Source organism: Triturus cristatus, chromosome 8, assembly GCF_964204655.1.
Source record: "Triturus cristatus chromosome 8, aTriCri1.1, whole genome shotgun sequence".
Classification (NCBI taxonomy): domain Eukaryota; kingdom Metazoa; phylum Chordata; class Amphibia; order Caudata; family Salamandridae; genus Triturus; species Triturus cristatus.
The window spans coordinates 1,678,231,181-1,678,251,025 of NC_140591.1; the positions used below are offsets into that span (position 1 = coordinate 1,678,231,181).

The 19,845-nt window shown below is 50.5% G+C and overlaps 1 protein-coding gene across 4 annotated transcripts in view; it reads right to left on the reverse strand.

Annotated features, from left to right (window-relative positions):
* Positions 1-19,845, reverse strand: part of LOC146808579 (uncharacterized) — a 184,000-nt gene that overhangs the window by 37,343 nt on the left and 126,812 nt on the right. For all 4 annotated transcript variants that reach the window (XR_014967577.1, XM_085620644.1, XM_085620645.1 and 1 more), the window contains exon 4: positions 11,550-11,651. Coding sequence is in view for 3 of the 4 variants with exons in the window: in XM_085620644.1 (XP_085476770.1) it covers positions 11,550-11,651 (102 nt within the window). In the remaining variant the exon portion in view is untranslated. The remainder of the gene's footprint in view (positions 1-11,549; positions 11,652-19,845) is intronic.

Sequence of the window (19,845 nt, forward strand, 5' to 3'; positions counted from 1 at the left end):
CACGTTTCGCAGAAAAACCTCTGCTACCGCTTCATTTTTTTAAGTTAAGCACGATACGCTAGGGAAATATCTCTTACGTTTTAGTTAGTGAAAGTAGCTAAGTGAAAGTACAGGAATATTGAAATAAGAAAGTTTACAGAATCACATTTTACAATTTAAGTCATATGTGATATCAGCAAAAGTAATTACGCAGAAATGTTCTCTGTAGATTGTGAACACAGAACATGTGATTGGGCTAATTTGGTAGTACCTGTGCATTTGCAATCACGTTCTCTAAGACAGTTTATTTAGTTGTATTTATTTGATATTTTCTGATTTTGAGCGCTACAGGCTACCCATTGGCCATTTCAGAGCATCACTAGAAGTGATGAGCACACGGAAAGGACTGGGAAAACATCACAATGCAAACAAGCATTGGCCACGCGGCCGCGAAAGTGAAGCAGACGCGGCCGCGATAACAAAAGTGAAAGTGATCGAGATCACGATCGCGTGCTACGGAGGAAAGACACATGGCGCCGCGCGCGTGCACGTTCACGTGCACTGTAGCTTTAGGCCACGGCAGCACTTTGAAAAGGCCCAGTTATAAAATGTCTCTTCGAGCCTTTGGCTCGCGAGACCTAAAAAGAATATAGGCCACACATAGGAAGTACATGACAACTGACCTGCCTGTTACACTTCACTAATGTATTTATCGGGGTGGGGGGTCAAGAATGTTTCTACGTTCATGGTTAAAAACTGTCTATTTCAATGAATGCCTGCAATGAAGTGATACAATCAGACGTACTTAAAGTGAAACGCTTCTGCATGTTAATAAAATGTACTTTTTTGAGTTTCAAAGATACTACCTTTTTATTATTATTACATGATGTTTGTTGCACCATTTTACATGACAAACATTTTCATTACTCGGCTTGTGCACGGTCTCTTAGAACCAAGCTAGATCCCCTTGGCTCGGCTGCATTTTAAAATGTTCCCATGAGGCACAGGGTCAAGACTGATTTGCATATGACTGGGTCTAAACTGGGGTGGCATGGTGAGCATAAGAACAATGGATTTAACCCAGATCTATTGACTGGGGGTGAATGTTTGATTTGCTCTGCATTCCGTCAATCTGTGTGTCTTTTGCTTTCTCGCCCTAAGTGCGCCTACCCAGACGTGGGTCCCCGGCTCACTGTGCCACTGGATTCAAGCTATCCTGGCTGATGAGGGCTGATGCCGCTCCAGAATGCTTGTTTCCAGTCTAGAGAGGACCTGACTTGGCAGTTTGGGCTGGTCTATTCCCATGAGGCACAGGGTCAACACTGATTTGCATATGACTGGGTCTAAACTGGGGTGGCATGGTGAGCAAAGGAATGATGGATTTAACCCAGATCTATTGACTGGGGTGAATGTTAGATTTGCTCTGCATTCCGTCCATCATTGGTGTGTCTTTTGCATTTTAATATGTTGGCTCGCCTACCTCTACAGATTAATAATGGGTCACCGTGTGCTATACACACGCCAAAGACAAAACAGCATACAATATCATGATCATGGTCATCAGCTTTCTTCCAACTTTGATACAATGATAAATACTGCGCTGTAAAATAGTTGTTATAGCGCAACAAAGCCGACAGCACTATATAAAAAAACATTAATGAAATAAATATGCTGCTACATTTTATAATCTATAAAGTGCAGGTAATGAAAACAGTACAAGTGGGCTCCAAATCGTAAGTTGATGTCAGACGGTGGTGTGCGCGTGTGTGTGTGCATTTCAATATCTGCATGCAGTATCTAACCCATTTGACTGGTGTACAGTTAATGTAATTTGAGTAAGGATGTTTGCTCAAAGTATGACTGGAGGGAAAACAAACTTGACGAACATGTTCAAACGTGCCCTTCACCCAAAGGCAGTCTGCTAGCTCTGTCTTTGCCTCCCGGGACAAAGGCAATCCCAGCTTCACTTCTTGCCACTGCCAATACTATGTGATCCTGGCCAGCGAGTATAAAGCTTCACCTCCCTTTCCAGATACTCTTAGCTGCTTTGATATCTGGAAGATGGAATGTCGTACTTTTGATTTCTCATGATACGCTCGTGAATGCAGTGAAGCGCACAGTGAGCGCGCCAACGAATACTAGGCTGTTAGTCGCCAAGTAAAGCAAGAATGGGCGCACTTCCCTACAGAATTAAACCGAGAGTGCAGGTCCAAAAAAATACTGTACTCAGGATGCTCAAAAGGACGAAAGGGGGGGGGGGGTTGACAGTGAGAAAATCGTGAGCGCCTACGAGGAATCGCGTCACCCTTACCTTCCGCGCGCTGCTTCTTCGGGTGTTCCGCCATGCTTGGTTTCCCGTTGCTGCTTCGGTCACTCGCCCTCCAGAAGTTCTTCAAGAAACTGTAAACAAAGCCCTCTTCTACAGTTGGAGCAGCTGGGCTCCCGGGCAGTCAGGCAGATATAGTCGTTTACAACTTCCTGGTCTGATTCCACCCTCCCCTCAGCCACACCTTCTGATACTCTACTGAGAATGACCCTCGGCACCTTGAGTCCTCTCTATGCAGATCACGGTGTTGTTTATGTTGTTAACGCTTTATTCGCGCACCCTGCTATTCGCCTGACAGTGACTTCGGAGAATAACTCTGCTCGGTCAGGATCAGGCAGAACCCACAGGCGGTCACAACAGATGTCAGCTCGGCCTCGGGCTGAGTTAGGGATACATGATTCAATGGCATAACAAACTCATCCCAGGCTATATAAATTACCTGACAGTTGCCTAATACTGCAGTGGGTCATTCCTGCACGAGCAGAGACAGGCAGGAAAGTGCGATTAAGGCAAAGAATAAAATGTAAAATAAAGGAAAGTTAAATTAATGTTAAGACAAAGTGAAACAAGCGCTCGCCATTATGTTTTTCGTTCGCCTTTTTCTGCCATCCCACTTGGACGGCCTCGCCTGTTAAAAGGTTTCTTATCTTTATGGGGCCATGTGTTTGGCCCCATAAAGAAGATAAGAAACCTTTTACGCCAGCAGGAAGTCAGGCGAGCTAGTCCAACTGGGACGGCTCTAAAGGAGAAAAGTGTACGTCACTGGAAGCTCTTTTCCAATGGCTGGCCACCATTTAGCATAAACGGTGACGCCAGCCAATGGAAAAGAGGGGCGGGGCTGAAACCCTGCTAGTGAAAGCTACTCAAAAACAAAAAATCTCGCCAGCGAGACTGCGCATGTCTGCACAGCCTACGCTAGCCGAGACCTAAAAATGCAGTTTGATGTGTGGGTAAAGGGGGAGCTAACAGTGGTTGTCGCACAGGGCACCACCATTTCCAAAGCCGGCCCTGGGGCCAGGTGATGTAGTGAACTCACACCATCATCACCTCGAATGTGGGCCACTTTTTTCGGCATTGCCCGGGCCAAATTGTGGTCCCAATCCGACCCTGACCAGGAGCAAATAAAGTGGAACCGGATGGTGGCTGGTATGGGGTTGGGCCCCAAGTAGAGCTGTGAGATAAGATGCACTGGAAAGGGGTGGTAGAAAAGTGGATAATCAAGCCTGGAAGGGAGTGCGTTGCAGAGTCCGGGGTCAGGTGGAGGTAGTAATGAAGAGGGATTCTCCCTGAAGGCTCGCACAGAGGGAGCCCGCGTAGTGTCACTTGCCTGATACTCACACCTCAGAAACATTACATGGAAAAAAACACTTTTTGAGAGTGATAACATTGAGAAAGAGATTTGGAAAAGAGTGCGTTTTACTGGGCCTTGTAAGACTAAGAAGAGATAAAGGACGGCCCAGAAGCAGGCCTGCCCAGACATATATGCGACAAATCGAGCCCGCAGTGGCCCACCCGAATGCACCCTTGTCCCACCCAAATAAAATTTCCTGGAGCCGGGCCTGCCCCCAGGCCATGCACCCTAAAACCCAGCTCCCAGGATTGAAATTGACCCCGACCCCCCCTGCCCTGAGCCCTAAAACATTGACCCTAGACCTGAAAAACACCCCAGCCTCCCGCCCTAAAACCGTACCCCCAGCCGTAAAAAGTACCCTGACCCCCGTCCTGAAGGCCTAAAACACGGACCTGCAAACAACCCAGCCCCCCACTCTGAGCCCTAAAACTGGCCTCTTTGCCCTATTAAATACCCTGACCACCTGCCCTGAGCCTTAAAACCCTAAAAAGTTACCCGACCCCTAAACTCCCAGAAATCGTACTCACCAAGCCGTTCCTCGTCCGAGCAGCAAGTCATCTCCGACCCTCTCCATTGGCTCTGAGTAATGAGCGCGGACTACTAGTAGCGTCTAAACCACGCCTACGCGTGTTAAAGGCATATGTGTGGTGTGGACATGCGTGGTGATTCCCCCTGAGTTGTTTAGCCACGCATAATTTAGGCTGCGTTTTTAAGGCTGTTTCCCGTATGTGAATGGCATGTGTGAATGTGAAAGGGTATGTGCGAGTGTGAAGGGTCATGCATGAAATTCAATGGGTTCATGTGAACATGACATGATTTATGTGAAAGAGAACGGTTTGTGTGTGTGCGCCTCTCTTCTTCACCTCACATCTGTTCCTGCTCTCCCTCTCACACTCTCATCACCGTCTGTTTCTATTGCATTCTCAATTTCTGTCTCTTCCTGCTCCTCTCTCTCCCTTTTACTCTCCTACCCATTTGCCTCACTGCTTTTTCTTGCTTTATCTTTCTTGATCTTTCTTTCTCTCACTAACTCTCTCTCACTCAGTGCCTCTGTCTCTGGGTGTGTGATGTCACTTCCTGTGATATCATTGATGTCAAAGGGTGTGTGACGTCACTTTCACTAACTCTGGTATTTCAGGGGCTCATCGTCCAGGGCAGCCCTGTTTATCAGAACTGACCACGCGCCTGTAGTGTCCTGCGAGACACGTTCTAGTGTTTCAACAGGAAGTTGTAATCCCAGCCACTCCCTCGAGGGCTGGACACACTGCACCCCACACCCATCCATCACGGGTGTCACGAGTGACGTGGCCCCGTCAATAAAAGGGCCCGAGTGCACGTGCTCGTGGGGAGTTGCTACCCGACATATCCTTGTGTCCGTGTCGCTCCTTCACCTTCATGTGGGCCTGAGGCCCAACATTACACTGGCGACGAGGCGGGTCTGACCCCGTGTGCCTGCGTCTCGGCGCTTCATCGTCCCTCGAGGGGAGGGAACATGCCAGAGATGTGAATTTCCCGCAGCCCGTGGAGCGAGTTTGACAGCGTCACGGTGTGTCGACCGGAGACTGGCTGTCTCCCACCCTCATCAGCTACGGTGCAGCGGAGAGAAGACGCCGATGCCCAGCTCAGGTGTGAGGGTGATAAGCCTACCGCCCCCACTACGATGTTTGCATTCCCCCCGAGGGCAGTAGCGGGCCACCTCAGCGTCCGCCGACTGGCGACCGTCGCGGCGCAGCTGAACGCCTCCTGAAGCACCTCCACCGGAGGGAAAGTGGGCCACCCTACGGCACCCCTGCAGAGCGCAGGCATCTGTGAGCCCTGACACAGGAGAGCACCAGCGGACGCCGATGCACCAGAGCGGCTGTAGCACCTGAGGTAGGACTGAAATTGCCCAGGGAGGACGCGCTGCACCCCCACTCAGCGACTGCTCAGTGAGCGCCGGGGGAGGAAGTGACAGTGAGGCGGCATTGCGGGGAATGAGTCCGTGCCCCCCTTACCTGCTCAGGAGGGGGTAGTCCATCTTGTCTGCCGCCGGCTGCCCAGCAAAGCCGCGTCACAGCAGAAGGCTTCGATCCAGCGCCGCGAAATGACCCGGCAAATGCCTCTGTCTCCCACACCCGGATGCGGCCCACAAAAGGAGAAGCCCGCCTAACTCCGACATCACGCTCGTGATCGACGAAACGGCTACGGCGGCTGAAAGAGCGGCGCGCAGCGCCACCTGGCGGTTGCCCGGGAATACCGCAGCATCCCACAAGGAGCAGCGCAAAGGAAAAGCCCCGATTGTCCCGCAAACTAAATGCACACACCAAAGCCCGTAAAGTGCTGGAAAGGAATAGGGGGCCTCAACGCGCAAAGACACTCGTGAGGTTCAAGCCAACGCTGCCTCAAGCACTGCTGCACAGCCTGCAATACCCCCGCGTACCTTGGAAGCCTCCCGCGCTATCGCCTGACTGCGCTCCTCTCTCCTGCAGAGCCGCACCTGCCAGTAGTAGAGTTTGTCCCTCGTGTGCTGGGAGGCGGTGAGTGTATCCAGAGTGCCACAGAGTCACCGCGCTAATGCCAAGGAAGATGGTAGGAGAGGCGAAGAACTTTGGCCTCCTTTGACATCCACAGAGCACTGCTCCTGCACCCACTGCCCCACCGTGCATGTTGTGCACCGCACGGCGCATGAGCGGATCTGCCAGCATGAGCAGTATGTATGGCCTGGAAGCACGAAGTCAAACGGCAGCGGCCTCTCTACAAGCGCTTGCCAGTGCATAATCCCTATCACAGTGCATTGAAGCAACACAAGCCGGTACCGGCATCGCCTGTACCAGCAGAAGCCCACAGTCCAAGGACAGATTTACCCTGAGGCCCAAGAAGCCAGTACCGCGAAAGAGGGGTGCCTCATATGCCTCTCCAAGCACACAGGCCAGCAAGCATCAACTGCAACAGCCTTTGCAGACAAGGGCAGTACCCCCCAATGATGGTGTGCAGTACTGCAGGAAGGGAACCGCACCCCTACACCCTGTCTCACAGTGATTGTCCACAGCACGCCCGAGCGGTCGTCTGGCCACATCGCACAGAAAATTAGCAGGCTGCAGGACCCCGACCTGTTTTCCTTCGCCAGGCGGACACAGCTGAGGCTGCTGAGGAAGGAAGAGAAGCCAGTTGAGGAAGCGTTAAGCTTCCACCACTCCCGCAAGACAAAAGCCAAGACTTACCTCGCTGGCAACCGCAAGAAGGATTGACCGGGGTCTCCTGCAGTGACCACGCCTCCCCGCAGACAGGAGTGAAGAAGGACGTGCTGCCCCTTCACAGAAGCACCAAGCCTCAACACACGTCAGCCGCTCACTGCACGTCAATGAAGAAGGGGCAAGCCATCTGCTAGGATTTGCTGGCACATGCAGTCACCGCATGACTGAGATACAACCAGAGGCCCAGGACTACGACAGCACGAGGAAGTACCGAGACGCCCGAGACAGCAAACCCCAAGAGAAGCATACGGCGGCGGGGTGCGAGGCGCAACACCCTGACAGGCTGTTTAGACTTTGGCAAGAAAATACTGTTACACAACACTGAGTACTCCTTGGAAGCCCGTAACTTTCTCCAGCCCAGGCACGCGCCGATCAAGCTCAAGCAGCAACACCAAATACGCTGCGACACAAGCCACAAGAGCGGACGACCAGCCGAGACGGCAACGTCTGAAGGGAGCTGCCTCCCACAATAGCACAGGCACCCCAGTGCTGGGAGAGAGCACGCAAGGCAAAGACGGAGCAAACGTGGTCCGGAGCACGTAGAAGACCACACCAGTGAATCCGACAACGCGGGCAGGCGCCCGGGAGATAGAAGCATCTCCGCAACGACACACAGCTGAGCGCAGCACAGAGAGCGACCATGTCCCCACTGCACCAGCGAAGCCCCGCAGAGGGCAGAAAAGCAACACAGGGTCCTCCTCAACACTGCCTCAAGATGGAGTCGGCGGTGACCCACAACAGGCAAAAGAGGAGTTGCACCCGCAGCGGCCCGAAAGCGTCACAGTGTCCGTGACACAGTGTCCTCCTCAACACAGCCTCAAGATGGAGTCGGCGGTGACCCACGACAGGCAAGGAAGGAGTCGCACACTCCACGTGGTGGCCGCCACAGCAACAGGCGCTCCAACGCCAGCGCCACGCGACTGGACGTCACGTCGCCCAGCAAGCAAGGAGCGCGCCGGAGCGAAGGCAGAAGCCGGCGCCATGACAGCGCCGCCTCGAGGTCCATGCACAACGCCCTCGAAGAAAGAAGAGTGACAGCCCTGTCACCCTGAAAAACCGGAAGACACAGGAAGACTGAATAGACCGGAAAAAGGAGAAGACCGGGGACTCACAGCAAGCCAAGAGCTCACCCTGACACATCTGACAGCCACCAAGGCGGACCACCGTCCCTGGGCATTGCCTCACAGGAGAACCGAACGTAAGCGGCAGCAGTTGCAAACCGCGTCTCTCCACAACACGTCTCCAGGTGAACGGCCACTCCCCAAGCGTCGGCTGTCCAAGTCAAGGGGCATCCCTGCTCCTGTCCGCAGATGCCATGGGTGAAGATCTGCCCTGAGTGTCCGTCCTCACACCGCCTCAAGATGGAGTCGGCAGTGGCCCCCAAGCCAGGCAAGAGAGGATCAACGCACTCGACGTGTTAAGCCGCCATGGACACTCAACATCAGCAAGGCGGAAGCACGTGGCTGCCCAGGTCCATCCTAACATCCGAACTCTCCCAGCGAATCACCAACACCTGTCATTCCGAATCACCACATGGCTGGCAACCGTCACCCACGCCAGCCATCGGCACATGCGTCAAGCACCACTCCCTGAGTACCGACGGACTGGAGTCCTTAACCGTTGCCACACCAGCCGACTAAAGGGAACCCAAAACCTCCTGTGAACCTGGCCTACACCGGACCCGCGGCAACGAGTGCAAGTCTTGGCCAAGACTCATCCACCCGTGAGGGTTGTGCGTGCGACCAAGCAACGGCTCCTCGGCGGTCCTGCAGCTGCCCCAGACGGCACACAAGCAGCGGCTCCAGCGCAGCCTTCCTATAGTCCCGCAGCAACCCCGACGACGGGCCTCCCCAGGCGGGAGAGCGAGAAGAGACATTGCCCCACCAACAGGGTACCGATCACAGCCCAGCGTTCCACAGGGACAGTCGGTCCAGCAACACCTCCGTGAACTCTCACATTGGACCCCGTCCATGATCATGACGCAGCCCACCAAAAGAACTAGTAGATCTCACCACAGACCATCACCGACGTCAGCCAAGAGGAAGCCATGCAAGACCCGTCATTGTCAGTGAACGGACGGTAGGCAGCGGACGTCTCCAAGCCAGCGGTCGTGCCCTGAGTCCCTCAGGTTAAACTACGAGTGCCCGCGGAGAAGGTTCTGCTGCAAGCCAAGGCCACCAGCCAACATCTGATGTCGTCCTGCCACCTGACTCGAGAAGCTGATGGACCCTGTGGTATTTCATCAACTGTGTTTTTCCCCGCAGGTTGGACTTGACTTTTGTGTTTTGTCCTTCAATAAAGTTGGGGAGGAATGTAGTGTCCTGCGAGACACGTTCTAGTGTTTCAACAGGAAGTTGTAATCCCAGCCACTCCCTCGAGGGCTGGACACACTGCACCCCACACCCATCCATCACGGGTGTCACGAGTGACGTGGCCCCGTCAATAAAAGGGCCCGAGTGCACGTGCTCGTGGGGAGTTGCTACCCGACATATCCTTGTGTCCGTGTCGCTCCTTCACCTTCATGTGGGCCTGAGGCCCAACATTACAGCGCCTAGAAACGGACCGATATTTGATCTGATAGCCGGTGTGCGGAGCTGGGATATATTTGGGGTACTAAAGCCCTTAATGGTGACCTTGAGGCTGTGGAGCCGGAGGGGAGCTGTAGGCATTACCTACACCCACCCTTGTCTCCGCAGTGGTGGGGATGGCACTGCCAGCCTTACATGTGCCTTCTCCACACTTCCTTCTGTGCAGTCAGTCTATCATTAGACTGTGATACTGCAGGCAAAAGACGGGGGGGGGGGGGGTATGGAGAGACACCCCCCTCTATATTTAGAGTGGGGACCCCCTTCCCCCTACTTGAGTCAAAATAATCAGGGGAGTGTCACCTGTGCCCTGACAGGGCGGCTGCTTGGAAGTAGAGATGCTGTACACGTGTAAGCTGGCCTCAGGGCGCTTTACACCCCAGCCCACTGGGGGCAGCCCCTGGATGTGCACTAGAGGCCCAGCGGGGGGGGGGGGGGGGGTCTGCTTCTGAATCTCTTATCTGACTGAACATTAACCCTTTTATCTCCTAATGAATACCTCGTCGGCTCTCTAAACACAATTTTAAGGTGTCATATCAAGTTCTACACATCTAAGGGCAGTGGGGCATAACTACTAGCGGATGGTAGAGCGCGGAGTAAATCCGAAATTGCTCACGCCGCACTTCACCATTCTGAAAACGCAGGGCTGTGCCGTATTTATGATATTGCGGCGCAGCCCTGCATTTCTGCCAGAGCTGGCACTAAAATCAGCTGCCTAGCGCCAACGCAGACGCCCTTACATCATAGCGCAAGGGTTCCTGCGTTGAGAGAATGATTGCTTATATTCCGGAAAGTGTCCCTTCCTGCACATAAACTATCACTAATGGCGATTAGTAACTCCTATGTGTGCTGCATTGCGCAGCCCACTTAGAAGTTCAAAATCGACATTTTGTAATGATTGATTATGTGCAGGAAGGGACACCTTCCTGCACATGAACAATCATTGATGATGACTTGCTCTTTCTATGTGTACTGCAGAATGCAACACAGATAGAAACAGCAAAAATGAGGGGAAATAAACAATTTCTCCTCGTTTCACCATGTTTAGACCGGGTTTTTTCTGTCTTAGTTTTGGCGCTGCCTCCTATTTACGCCACCTTTGTAAATAGGGGGCAGCGTCAACATCAAAGATTGTTGCCGCCAAACCCCCACCGCAACACCCATTGCCCGCCCCTTTCACATTAAGTGTAGCATGAAAGAGGGCATTATTTACAAGGCAGTGTTAAGACACGTTAAGTGGCTTAACGCCACTTTGTAAATAACGCGAAGGGTTTATTGCCAAAACAACGTCGCAAAAGGTGACATTCCTGCGGCGATAAGCCCTTGTAAATATGCCCCAGTGTGTCTTTCAGCTATTTCTGAGGTATACCACCAAAGGATATCTAGAATCTAATTTATAAAATCGTAAAGCAAACCAAAGATGTTCTTTATAAAGTTTCTTTTGGAATATGGTAAATTGTTGTTTATTTAAAAGTGGCTGGCTTAGTTCTAAGTGGGGAATATTATTAGGATTTAATAATATATATTATGATGTTCCTGTTTGTGACATCATTGTGAATTAAATATGCTAACTTGTTCCATTGCTATATTTCCAGGACTGGTGTCCAGTGTTAATGTATTTATATTTTCCTGTGCATTTGAATTCAGCAGCACCTGAGGTCTGGTTTGCTCTAGAACTGCCAACAAACATCACCGGCCTTAAAAAGTAATATTGCGCTTTATAAACACACAAATAAAATAAATATACAAATAAGACTATACCTTAGTTATATATTAATCCACACTATAAACAACTTACACATCACATTTGATCATCTTAGCAAACGCTGTGTGGCCAGTGATGAACCTCTTGATATCTCATCACATCACATGCCTTCATTTTACTATAAGACACTGATGCATTGAAGCTTTATTGCTTCAGATAAAGGCTCAAGGCAGCATCACAGCCCAGAGTGGTACCCTCAGGACTGAGGCCAACCCTTGGGAGGAGGGGTTCCACCATGGGAGGACCCCAAGACTAGCGGCCAGCCTTCTCTTCTGAAGGTGGCCATTTCCTATCATGTGTCAATACTCACCGGGGCTTTTTTTGCACTGTCTTCCACAACCGTTGCTTACGCAGGTCTGACCCACAGGGCAAGATCCTCCTCGACCACACTTGTCAGCGCACAGTCCTATGTCTGGAATAGAGAAATAGGACAGTATGAACAGACTTTAGAAAACATGTTAAAAACCTGTGAGTGCCCCATACCATACTAAGTTTATAGCATCTTATTGGCTGAAGATGTTCATGACGTAATGGCAGGCAAGAGTCAATACGCCGTTCCCTCAGAACCTTGAACCTTTACTGACGTTTCTCACGACCCTAATCCAAATCCCACCTGCCTCATTCTGAATCCACCCCCTAGAGAGAAACGCTCCCTTGGAATGTTCCAGACTCAAACATGGACAACAAGTCACCAGAATTGCAGGTGTACAAGAAGTGACATCATCTAAGCTTTGGTACTCATGACATCAGATGTTCCCCCTACTCTTAGGGCCTAAGCATGAAGTAGTCTCCTACTTGATGCTGGAGGGACAAGAGAAGCACAAACAGATCAAACTGTATAAGGTAAACTGTGCTCAGAAAGACAATGTCCTTTCCCTTCATGCCACTGGCTTCCTGACCTCGGAGCAGGAATACTAAGGCTGTGCCAGGATTTAAAAGGCTAATGCAGGGGCAACAGCTCCTGCCTCTGATTGGTGACCAGGGGCTCAGATAAAATGATGCCCTCCTCTGAAGGACAGGCGGGCAGGGCTTTCACCTCAAGATCCCTACGACTCATTCCGCCGCTCTGTGGCACGCTGGATCCTGCCATGCGATCACCAGGTATGTAGCTCTTGCTAAAAGACACAAGGTGAAGCGACCTAAGAACAGCGTTGAGGAAAAGAGATGGTGATGGGTGGAATATATTAATTTGTCTCTGCATTTGGTAATTACTGGGGCCAAATTTCTGACCCATGTTTCTGTCACTATGCTACTTGGGACAAAGATTGGCCATTTGTAAATCAGTCTTGATTCCGCTCCAGTAGGAAGAGTCCACCCTGTACTCTAAGGCCAGGTCCACCTCAGAGGAAATGCAAGAAAACCTAGAAAAGTTTCAACCTGTTTTGGCTTCATAATGTGATGGTTTAAATGTCATTGTGAACATATGGGTGAATGTGATGGGTAGTGAATGAATGTATTGGGGTATGTTTGAATGTGATGTGCTTTGTGTGATTGTGAAGGATCGTGCATCAATGTGAAGGGGTATGTGTGAATGTCAAGGGGTGTGTCCGAAAGTGAAGGGATATGCCTTCAAGTGAAGGGGAATTTGTGAATGAAAGTGCGCATGAAGCTGAAGGTGTACGCATGAATGTGGGAGGACATGCAAGATTGTCAGAAGATAAGAATATATCTGGAGGCCCATGTGGGATTGTGAATGGGTGTGCATGAATGGGAAGGACTAGCAATGAATGTGAAGGGGTAATTTTGAATGTTAAATTTTATGCACGAGTACGAAGGGGTATGCATGAATATTGAGACCTCTGTGTGAATGTGAAGGGATATGTATGGAAATGGTATGTTTGAATGTGGAAGGGTATGTGTGAATGTAAAAGGGTATATGTAAATATAAAACAGTATTTGTAAAGGGTATGCGTGAACGTAAAGGGGTATATGTGAACATACAAAGCTATGTGTGAATGTGAAAGGGCATGTGTTAGAACTGGGGGTCTCTAGTTGGCAGAGGTAGGTACCTTTGACCAAATAGGGACCCTTGCTTCTAAGTCAGGGAAAGGGGATTACACTACTGGATAACCCCTGCTCACCCCCTTGGTAGCTTGGCACGAGCAGACAGACTGATCTTAGAGGCAGTGTGCTAAGCATTTGTGACACATACAGTAATACAGTGAAAACACTACAGATAGACACCATATAGACCTAACACAAGACCACAAATGACAAAAATCCACAATACTGTACTTAAAATTGATGTAAAGATGGTAGTTTTAGCTTAGTTCAAGTTGTAGGTAAATGCAACAAAGTTCTCACAAAAGTATCTAGATGCGTAACGCAAAATAAACAAAAGTCTCGCAGCGTTGGAGATGCGTCGGTTTCTTGCTTCAGGGGAGATAATGCATCACGCCTCAATGCTTGCGCAGAGTAGGGGATGCGTCTTGATCCTTACCAGAGAGGAGGTGATGCGTAGACTCTTGTGCTGCAGCCCATTTGCGATGCGGCAAGATGGCACCTCAATGCGATGCGACAATCCGGTGCGATACGATAAGATGGTGCCCTTGATGTGACGATATTGAGATGATGCAGCACGCCCTGGCAGCCTTGAGGTGACTCTGTACTTTGGAGCCGCGACAGGCCCTGTGACACACTTCTCCGGTGACGCGACGGCAACCCTCACGGCTCTGATACGCTTCTCCGGTGATGCGACAGCAGACAGCTGCGACGAAGGCACACCTCTGGGAGATGCGGCGGCGGCACGCTTCTCTGGCGATGCGATGACTACAGCTGCGGTGGCGACACCCTTCCTCTCGTTGCGTCGCGCTTCCAGCTCCCAACGATACGCAGGCTTCTGCAGATTGAATTCCCAGCAAGGAAATTCAGGGGGGAGCTGGTGTTGAAGTCTGTTGTCCCTGAGACTGCATCAGGAGGCAAGCACAAGTTCAAGCCCTTGGAGAACTATTCTGCAAGATGATGAAGTACACACAAAGTTACTTCTCCTCTCCTTGGCACTGAAGACACCACTGTAGGCCAACCCAGCAACACAGCACACTGGCAGGGGGGCAGTCCACTTCTACAGCTTCCTTTGGTTCTTCTCCTTGGCAGAGGTTTCTTCTTGTTATTCCAGAAGTGATCTAAAGTCTTGGGGTTTGGGTCCACATATTTATACTACTTTTCTCTTTGTTCTCTGAAGGCAGAGAGGCCTTTGCCTAGTCCAAACCAGTACTTTGTTTACCTGACTCCTTCTTTCCTTTCAGAGTGCAGGGCAGAGACATAAGACACACCACAGGAGGTGGAGCCAGCATTGTGGAGGGAAGGCACAGCCCTATTCAGGTCCCAGGTGCAATTCCTCCCACCCATTTACATGCAGATCTTCCTATTTAGCCCTGTGCTGACTCATCCTCTCCCCTGGAATCCCCCAGCCCTTGTCACTCACAGAACCAGACACAAAATACACAACATAGCAGAGGCAGGCTTGGACAGTTAAGCAAGAAAATACCTACTTTCTAAAAGTGGTATTTTCAAACACAGAATGTTAAAACCAGCTTTACTAAAAGATGTATTTTATCATTCTGAGTTCAGGCACACTAAACTCGAATGTCTACCATGTTCCCTGAGTCAGTTAGGATTATAGAATGCAATAATCGAACTGCCCATTCTGGCCTATGGGGAACAGATAACCTTGTAATACTGAAAAACGAAAATGGCTGTAATTCACTATTAGGACATGCCACACACACCAGGGCATGTCCTATTTTATACTTACAATGCACCATGCCCTTGGACCTACCATGGGGGTGTCTGATATGAAGATAAGGGAAGGTTTAGGGACTGGCAAATGGGTGCACTTGGTCAGTCAGCTTGACAGTACCAGATTGCACACAGGCTCTGCAATGGCAGACCTGAGACACACTTTACAAGCTGCTTCTGTGGGTGGCACAACCAGTGCTGTAAGCCCACCAGCAGCATTTGATTTACAAGCCCTGGGCACCCATGGTGAATTCTTTTGAGAGTTTGGTCACCTGAAGCACGGGTGCTGTGCACATGGCAGTCTTCGGGGCGTCAAACGCCTTCTGACAAGTGTCAGTCCAGTTCACTTCCTTGGGCTGCTTCCTGGACGTCAGCTCAGTCAAGGGTGCAACAATGTAGCCATACCCCTTGACAAACCTCCTGTAGTACCCCGTGAGTCTTAAAAAGGCTCTCACCTGTGTCTGAGTCTTTGGGGGTTCCCATGCCAGGATGGTATCAATCTTGGGTTGCAGGGGCGCCACCTGGCCGCTCCCTACCTGGAGCGCCAAGTACACCACAGAACCCTGCCCGATCTGGCACTTACTCGCCTTGATCGTGAGGCCTGCCTTGCGCAGTGCCATCAACACTTCCCAGAGGTAACGCAGATCTTCTTCCAAACTGGCGCTGAAAACTCCAATGTCATCCAGGTAGGCGGCGCTGAAATCTCCCAGTCTACCGAACACCTGGTTGACCAACCTCTGAAAGGTGGCAGGGGCATTCTTCATCCCAAAGGGCATAACCCAGAATTGGTAGTGCCCATCTGGTGTGGAGAATGCTGACCTCTCTATGGTCCCATCAGTTACGGCGATCTGCCAGTACCCAGACGTCAAATCAAACGTGCTGAGGTACCGTGCAGCCCCTAACCGATCAATGAGCTCATCAGCTCTGGGGATGCACGTCAGTCCTGGTGACTGAATTGAGCCCTCGGTAGTCCACACAGAACCTGAGTTCAGGTGTGGAACCAGGCGAGGCAGCCTTTGGGACCAAGCCCACTGAGCTGGCCCAAGGACTGTTGGAGGACTCAATAACCCCTAAGGCAAACATCTTGGAGACTTTCGCCTTGATGCAAGTCCTGACCTTGTCAGTCACTCTGTAAGCCTTGTGCTTGACAGGAGGACTGTCCCCAGTGTCCACATCATGGACGCACCACTCAGTGACACCAGGAACCAAGGAAAACAAATCAGAGAATTGTCCCAACAGTTGGCGACAATCTTGCTGCTGATCAGTGGTCAGTGTGGCAGAGAGGCTGACGCCATCCACTGACCCATCTTGCTCTGTGGCAGACAGGAGGTCAGGAAGAGGCTCTGTCTCCTCCTCCATTCCATCATCCGTTGCTAGGAGCATGCCCACTTCGGACCTTTCTAAGTGGGGCTTCAGGAGGTTAACATGTAGGACCCGCAAAGGGTCCCTTGGAGACCGCAAATTCACCAAGTAGGTGATATCTCTCTTGTGCTCCACCACCTCAAATGGACCGGTCTACCTGTCCTGGAGCGCACAAGTCTCTACAGGAGCCATGACACAAACTTTCTGTCCAGGTTGAAGCTCAGAGTGGCATTCTGATCGTACCACCGCTTATCTCTTCCTGGCTGGCTTCCAGATTCGCCTGAGCGAGCTCTCTGAATCTCCGAGTTTGGTTCCTGACGGCCAGCATGTAACTGTATACATCCTGGGGAGGTTTCCTGGGAGATTGCTCCCAGCCTTCCTTGACCAGACTCAAAGGTCCTCTTACCGGGTGTCCATACAAACGTTCAAAGGGACTGAACACTAGGGACTTTTGTCGCACCTCACAGTAAGCAAACAGAAGGCATGGCAAGAGGACGTCCCACTTATGCCTCATTGGTTCTTCAAGACCCATGATCATGCGTTTAAGGGTCCGTTGAATCTTTCAACCAGCCCATTACCTTGGGGGTGGTAACAAGTGGTGAACTTGTAGGTAACACCACACTCCTTCCACAGGGACTTCATATGACTGGATATGAAATTGGCACCATTGCCTGACACCACCTCTCTGGGGAACCCCACACGGGAGAAAATCCCCATCAGTGCACGTCCCACCACGGGGGCTGTCACTGTCTTAGCGGGATGGCTTCCAGGTACCGGGTGGCATGGTCCACCAAGACCAGGATAAACCTGTTGCCCATGTCTGTCTTGGGGTCCAGTGGCCCCACAATGTCAATGCCCACCCGTTCAAAGGGGGTACTGACTACCAGGAAAGGTTGGAGAGGAGCCTTTTGCTTCCTTCCACTTTTCCCACTTGCCTGGCAAGTTTGAGAAGTCCTACAATGAGTATCTGAACTCTTCCGTGTTAGACCTGGCACCTTGGCGTGGGTCTCCCTTCCATTTTTCGCTGTTGCCTCATGTGTTTTTGCTGGTGTTAGTTGCTCATGGCACTGTGCCACTGCTGTCCAATGCCACAGTGCAAGTGCTCCCTATTGTAAATTAATGTATGAAAATTTGTGATTCCATGATTGGTTGGTTTGGTTTACCTGTCAGACCCTAGTACAGTGCACCAGGAGTGCCCAGGGCTTGTAAATCCAAATGCTGCTGGTGGGCTTGTTTCCGGTCCAGGGAAGACATGGCTTGGCAGTTCGGGCTGGACTGTTCCCATGAGGCACAGGATCAGACTGATTTGCATATGGCCATGTCTGAACTGGGGTGGCAGAGTGGGCTAAAGAATGATGATGGATTAAACCCAGATCAGTTGACTGGGGGTGAGTGCTTGCAATGTTCAACACTCCGTCCATCATTTCCTTTGGTTTTGCTTTGTTTGCCATAAGTTGGCAGGGTATGCTCAGACGTGAGTCCCTTGCTCACTTTGCCACTGGATTCAAGCAAGCCTGGCTGAAGACGGCTGAAATGCTAGAAACCGGTCCTAGGAAGCTTGTTTCCGGTCCAGGGAAGACATGGCTTGGCAGTTCGGGCTGGACTGTTCCCATGAGGCACAGGGTCAGACTGATTTGCATATGGCCATGTCTGAACTGGGGTGGCAGAGTGGGCTAAAGAATGATGATGGATAAACCCAGATCAGTTGACTGGGGGTGAGTGCTTGCAATGTTCAACACTCCGTCCATCATTTCCTTTGGTTTTGCTGGTGGGCTTGCAGCACTGGTTGTGCCACCCACAGAAGCAGCCTGCAAAAGTGTGTCTAAGGTCTGCCATTGCAGAGCCAGCGTGCAGTCTGGTACTGTCATGCTGACTGGGTAAGTGCACTTACTTGCCAGTCCCTAAACCTTCCCTTTTCTTCATATCAGACACCCCTATGGTAGGCCTAAGGGCAGGGTGCATTGTAAGGATAAGGTAGGACATGCCCTGGTGTGTGTGGCATGTTCTAATAGTGAATTACAGCCATTTTGTTTTTTTAGGTCTCGCCTGAGACAGCGCCTGCTGTCTCTTCGAGACATTTAGTAAGTGGCTTTTAAAAGTGCCACCAGAGGCTTTTGGTGGCCTAAAGCTTGAGTGCACGTGAGCGTGCACGCCCATAGCCGCCATCTGCCTTTCTGTCATGGCTCATTAAGCTTCCTCCACCCCCTTGCTGTCTGCTCTCACTACCCCCCCTTCTCCCCCCTCCCTTCTCCCTCTCCCTCCTCCTTATCTTGTTATTCTTAACTTTGCAACCCTGCCTGTAATAGCACTTTTCCCATAACTTTTAGCTGTGTTGCATGGCTAAAAGTTATGATGAAATAGCGCTAAGGTGCATTCGAGCGCTATGAAAAAAGTGCTATAACATGTTAGTTGGAATGAATGGAGCCACAACAAACACATCTTTGGCTGCACCAGGCTGGGCCCGAGCACAGAGCTCATTAGTGCTAAGAGGTATGTTTGCAGTATGTCAAGCACAAGATACTCCAGATTGTAGCCCAGCTGAGGAGCCTTAGAAAACATGGCTTGTATTCAACGTATCAATAGTAGTACACTAAATTGCTAGGTGAAATGATCCGCATTCACGGGTGACTGTTTGTGGAGGGGGTTGGCCAGAAAGGGAATAGATGATGATTTATGGATGGAGCTTAGAAAAGCAGAGCTCAGACATCCATTAAATGAGGCCCGTGCTTATAATTCCAAACAGAAAGGAGAGGCCAGCGCAGGGACTTTACCACTCATCAGCTGACCCCCGGGTTCTATGAGTAGCTCATATTGCAAAACATGGCAAATATATAAATATATATATATGCAAAAAAGGAGCAGAGAACTCTGGGTAGTTCTCAAGTTTAGGTGGAAAGCAGCTCCTGTATGGAGCACTCTCAACACCAGCGACACTCTAGATCTGCTCACCTCAAATGTCTGTTTTTCTATCAAAGTTTTTAAGCATAGGATTAGCACAGTGCCATCCACGTCGAGATAGAAAAGGACAAAGCCTTTTGCCATTTCTACAGCAAAGTCTTTAAGCATAGGACTAGCACAGTGCTGTTCTTGCCGAGCTGTAAAATGACAAAAGCCATTTACCACTCCAGGCACAGTATTCACTGTAGAAATGGCAAAAGACTTTGTCCTTTTCTATCTCGGCGTGGATGGCACTGTGCTAATCCTATGCTTAAAAACTTTGATAGAAAAACAGACATTTGAGGTGAGCAGATCTAGATTGTCGCTGGTGTTGAGAGTGCTCTATGCAGGAGCTGCTTTCCACCTAAACTTGAGAGCTACCCAGAGTTCTCTGCTCCTTTTTTGCATAATTTATTCGTCACTCTGTGCCTGAAAGGGTATTTTTTTTACTTATACTGGGTGCTCCCTGGTGTCTGGACAAAGCTGTACCTCTCTGAAGAGCTCTAATTAGAGTGAAACACTGTGTCAGGGGTTGCTTTTGCTCATTTTGGGTTGGCTTGGTTGGTATT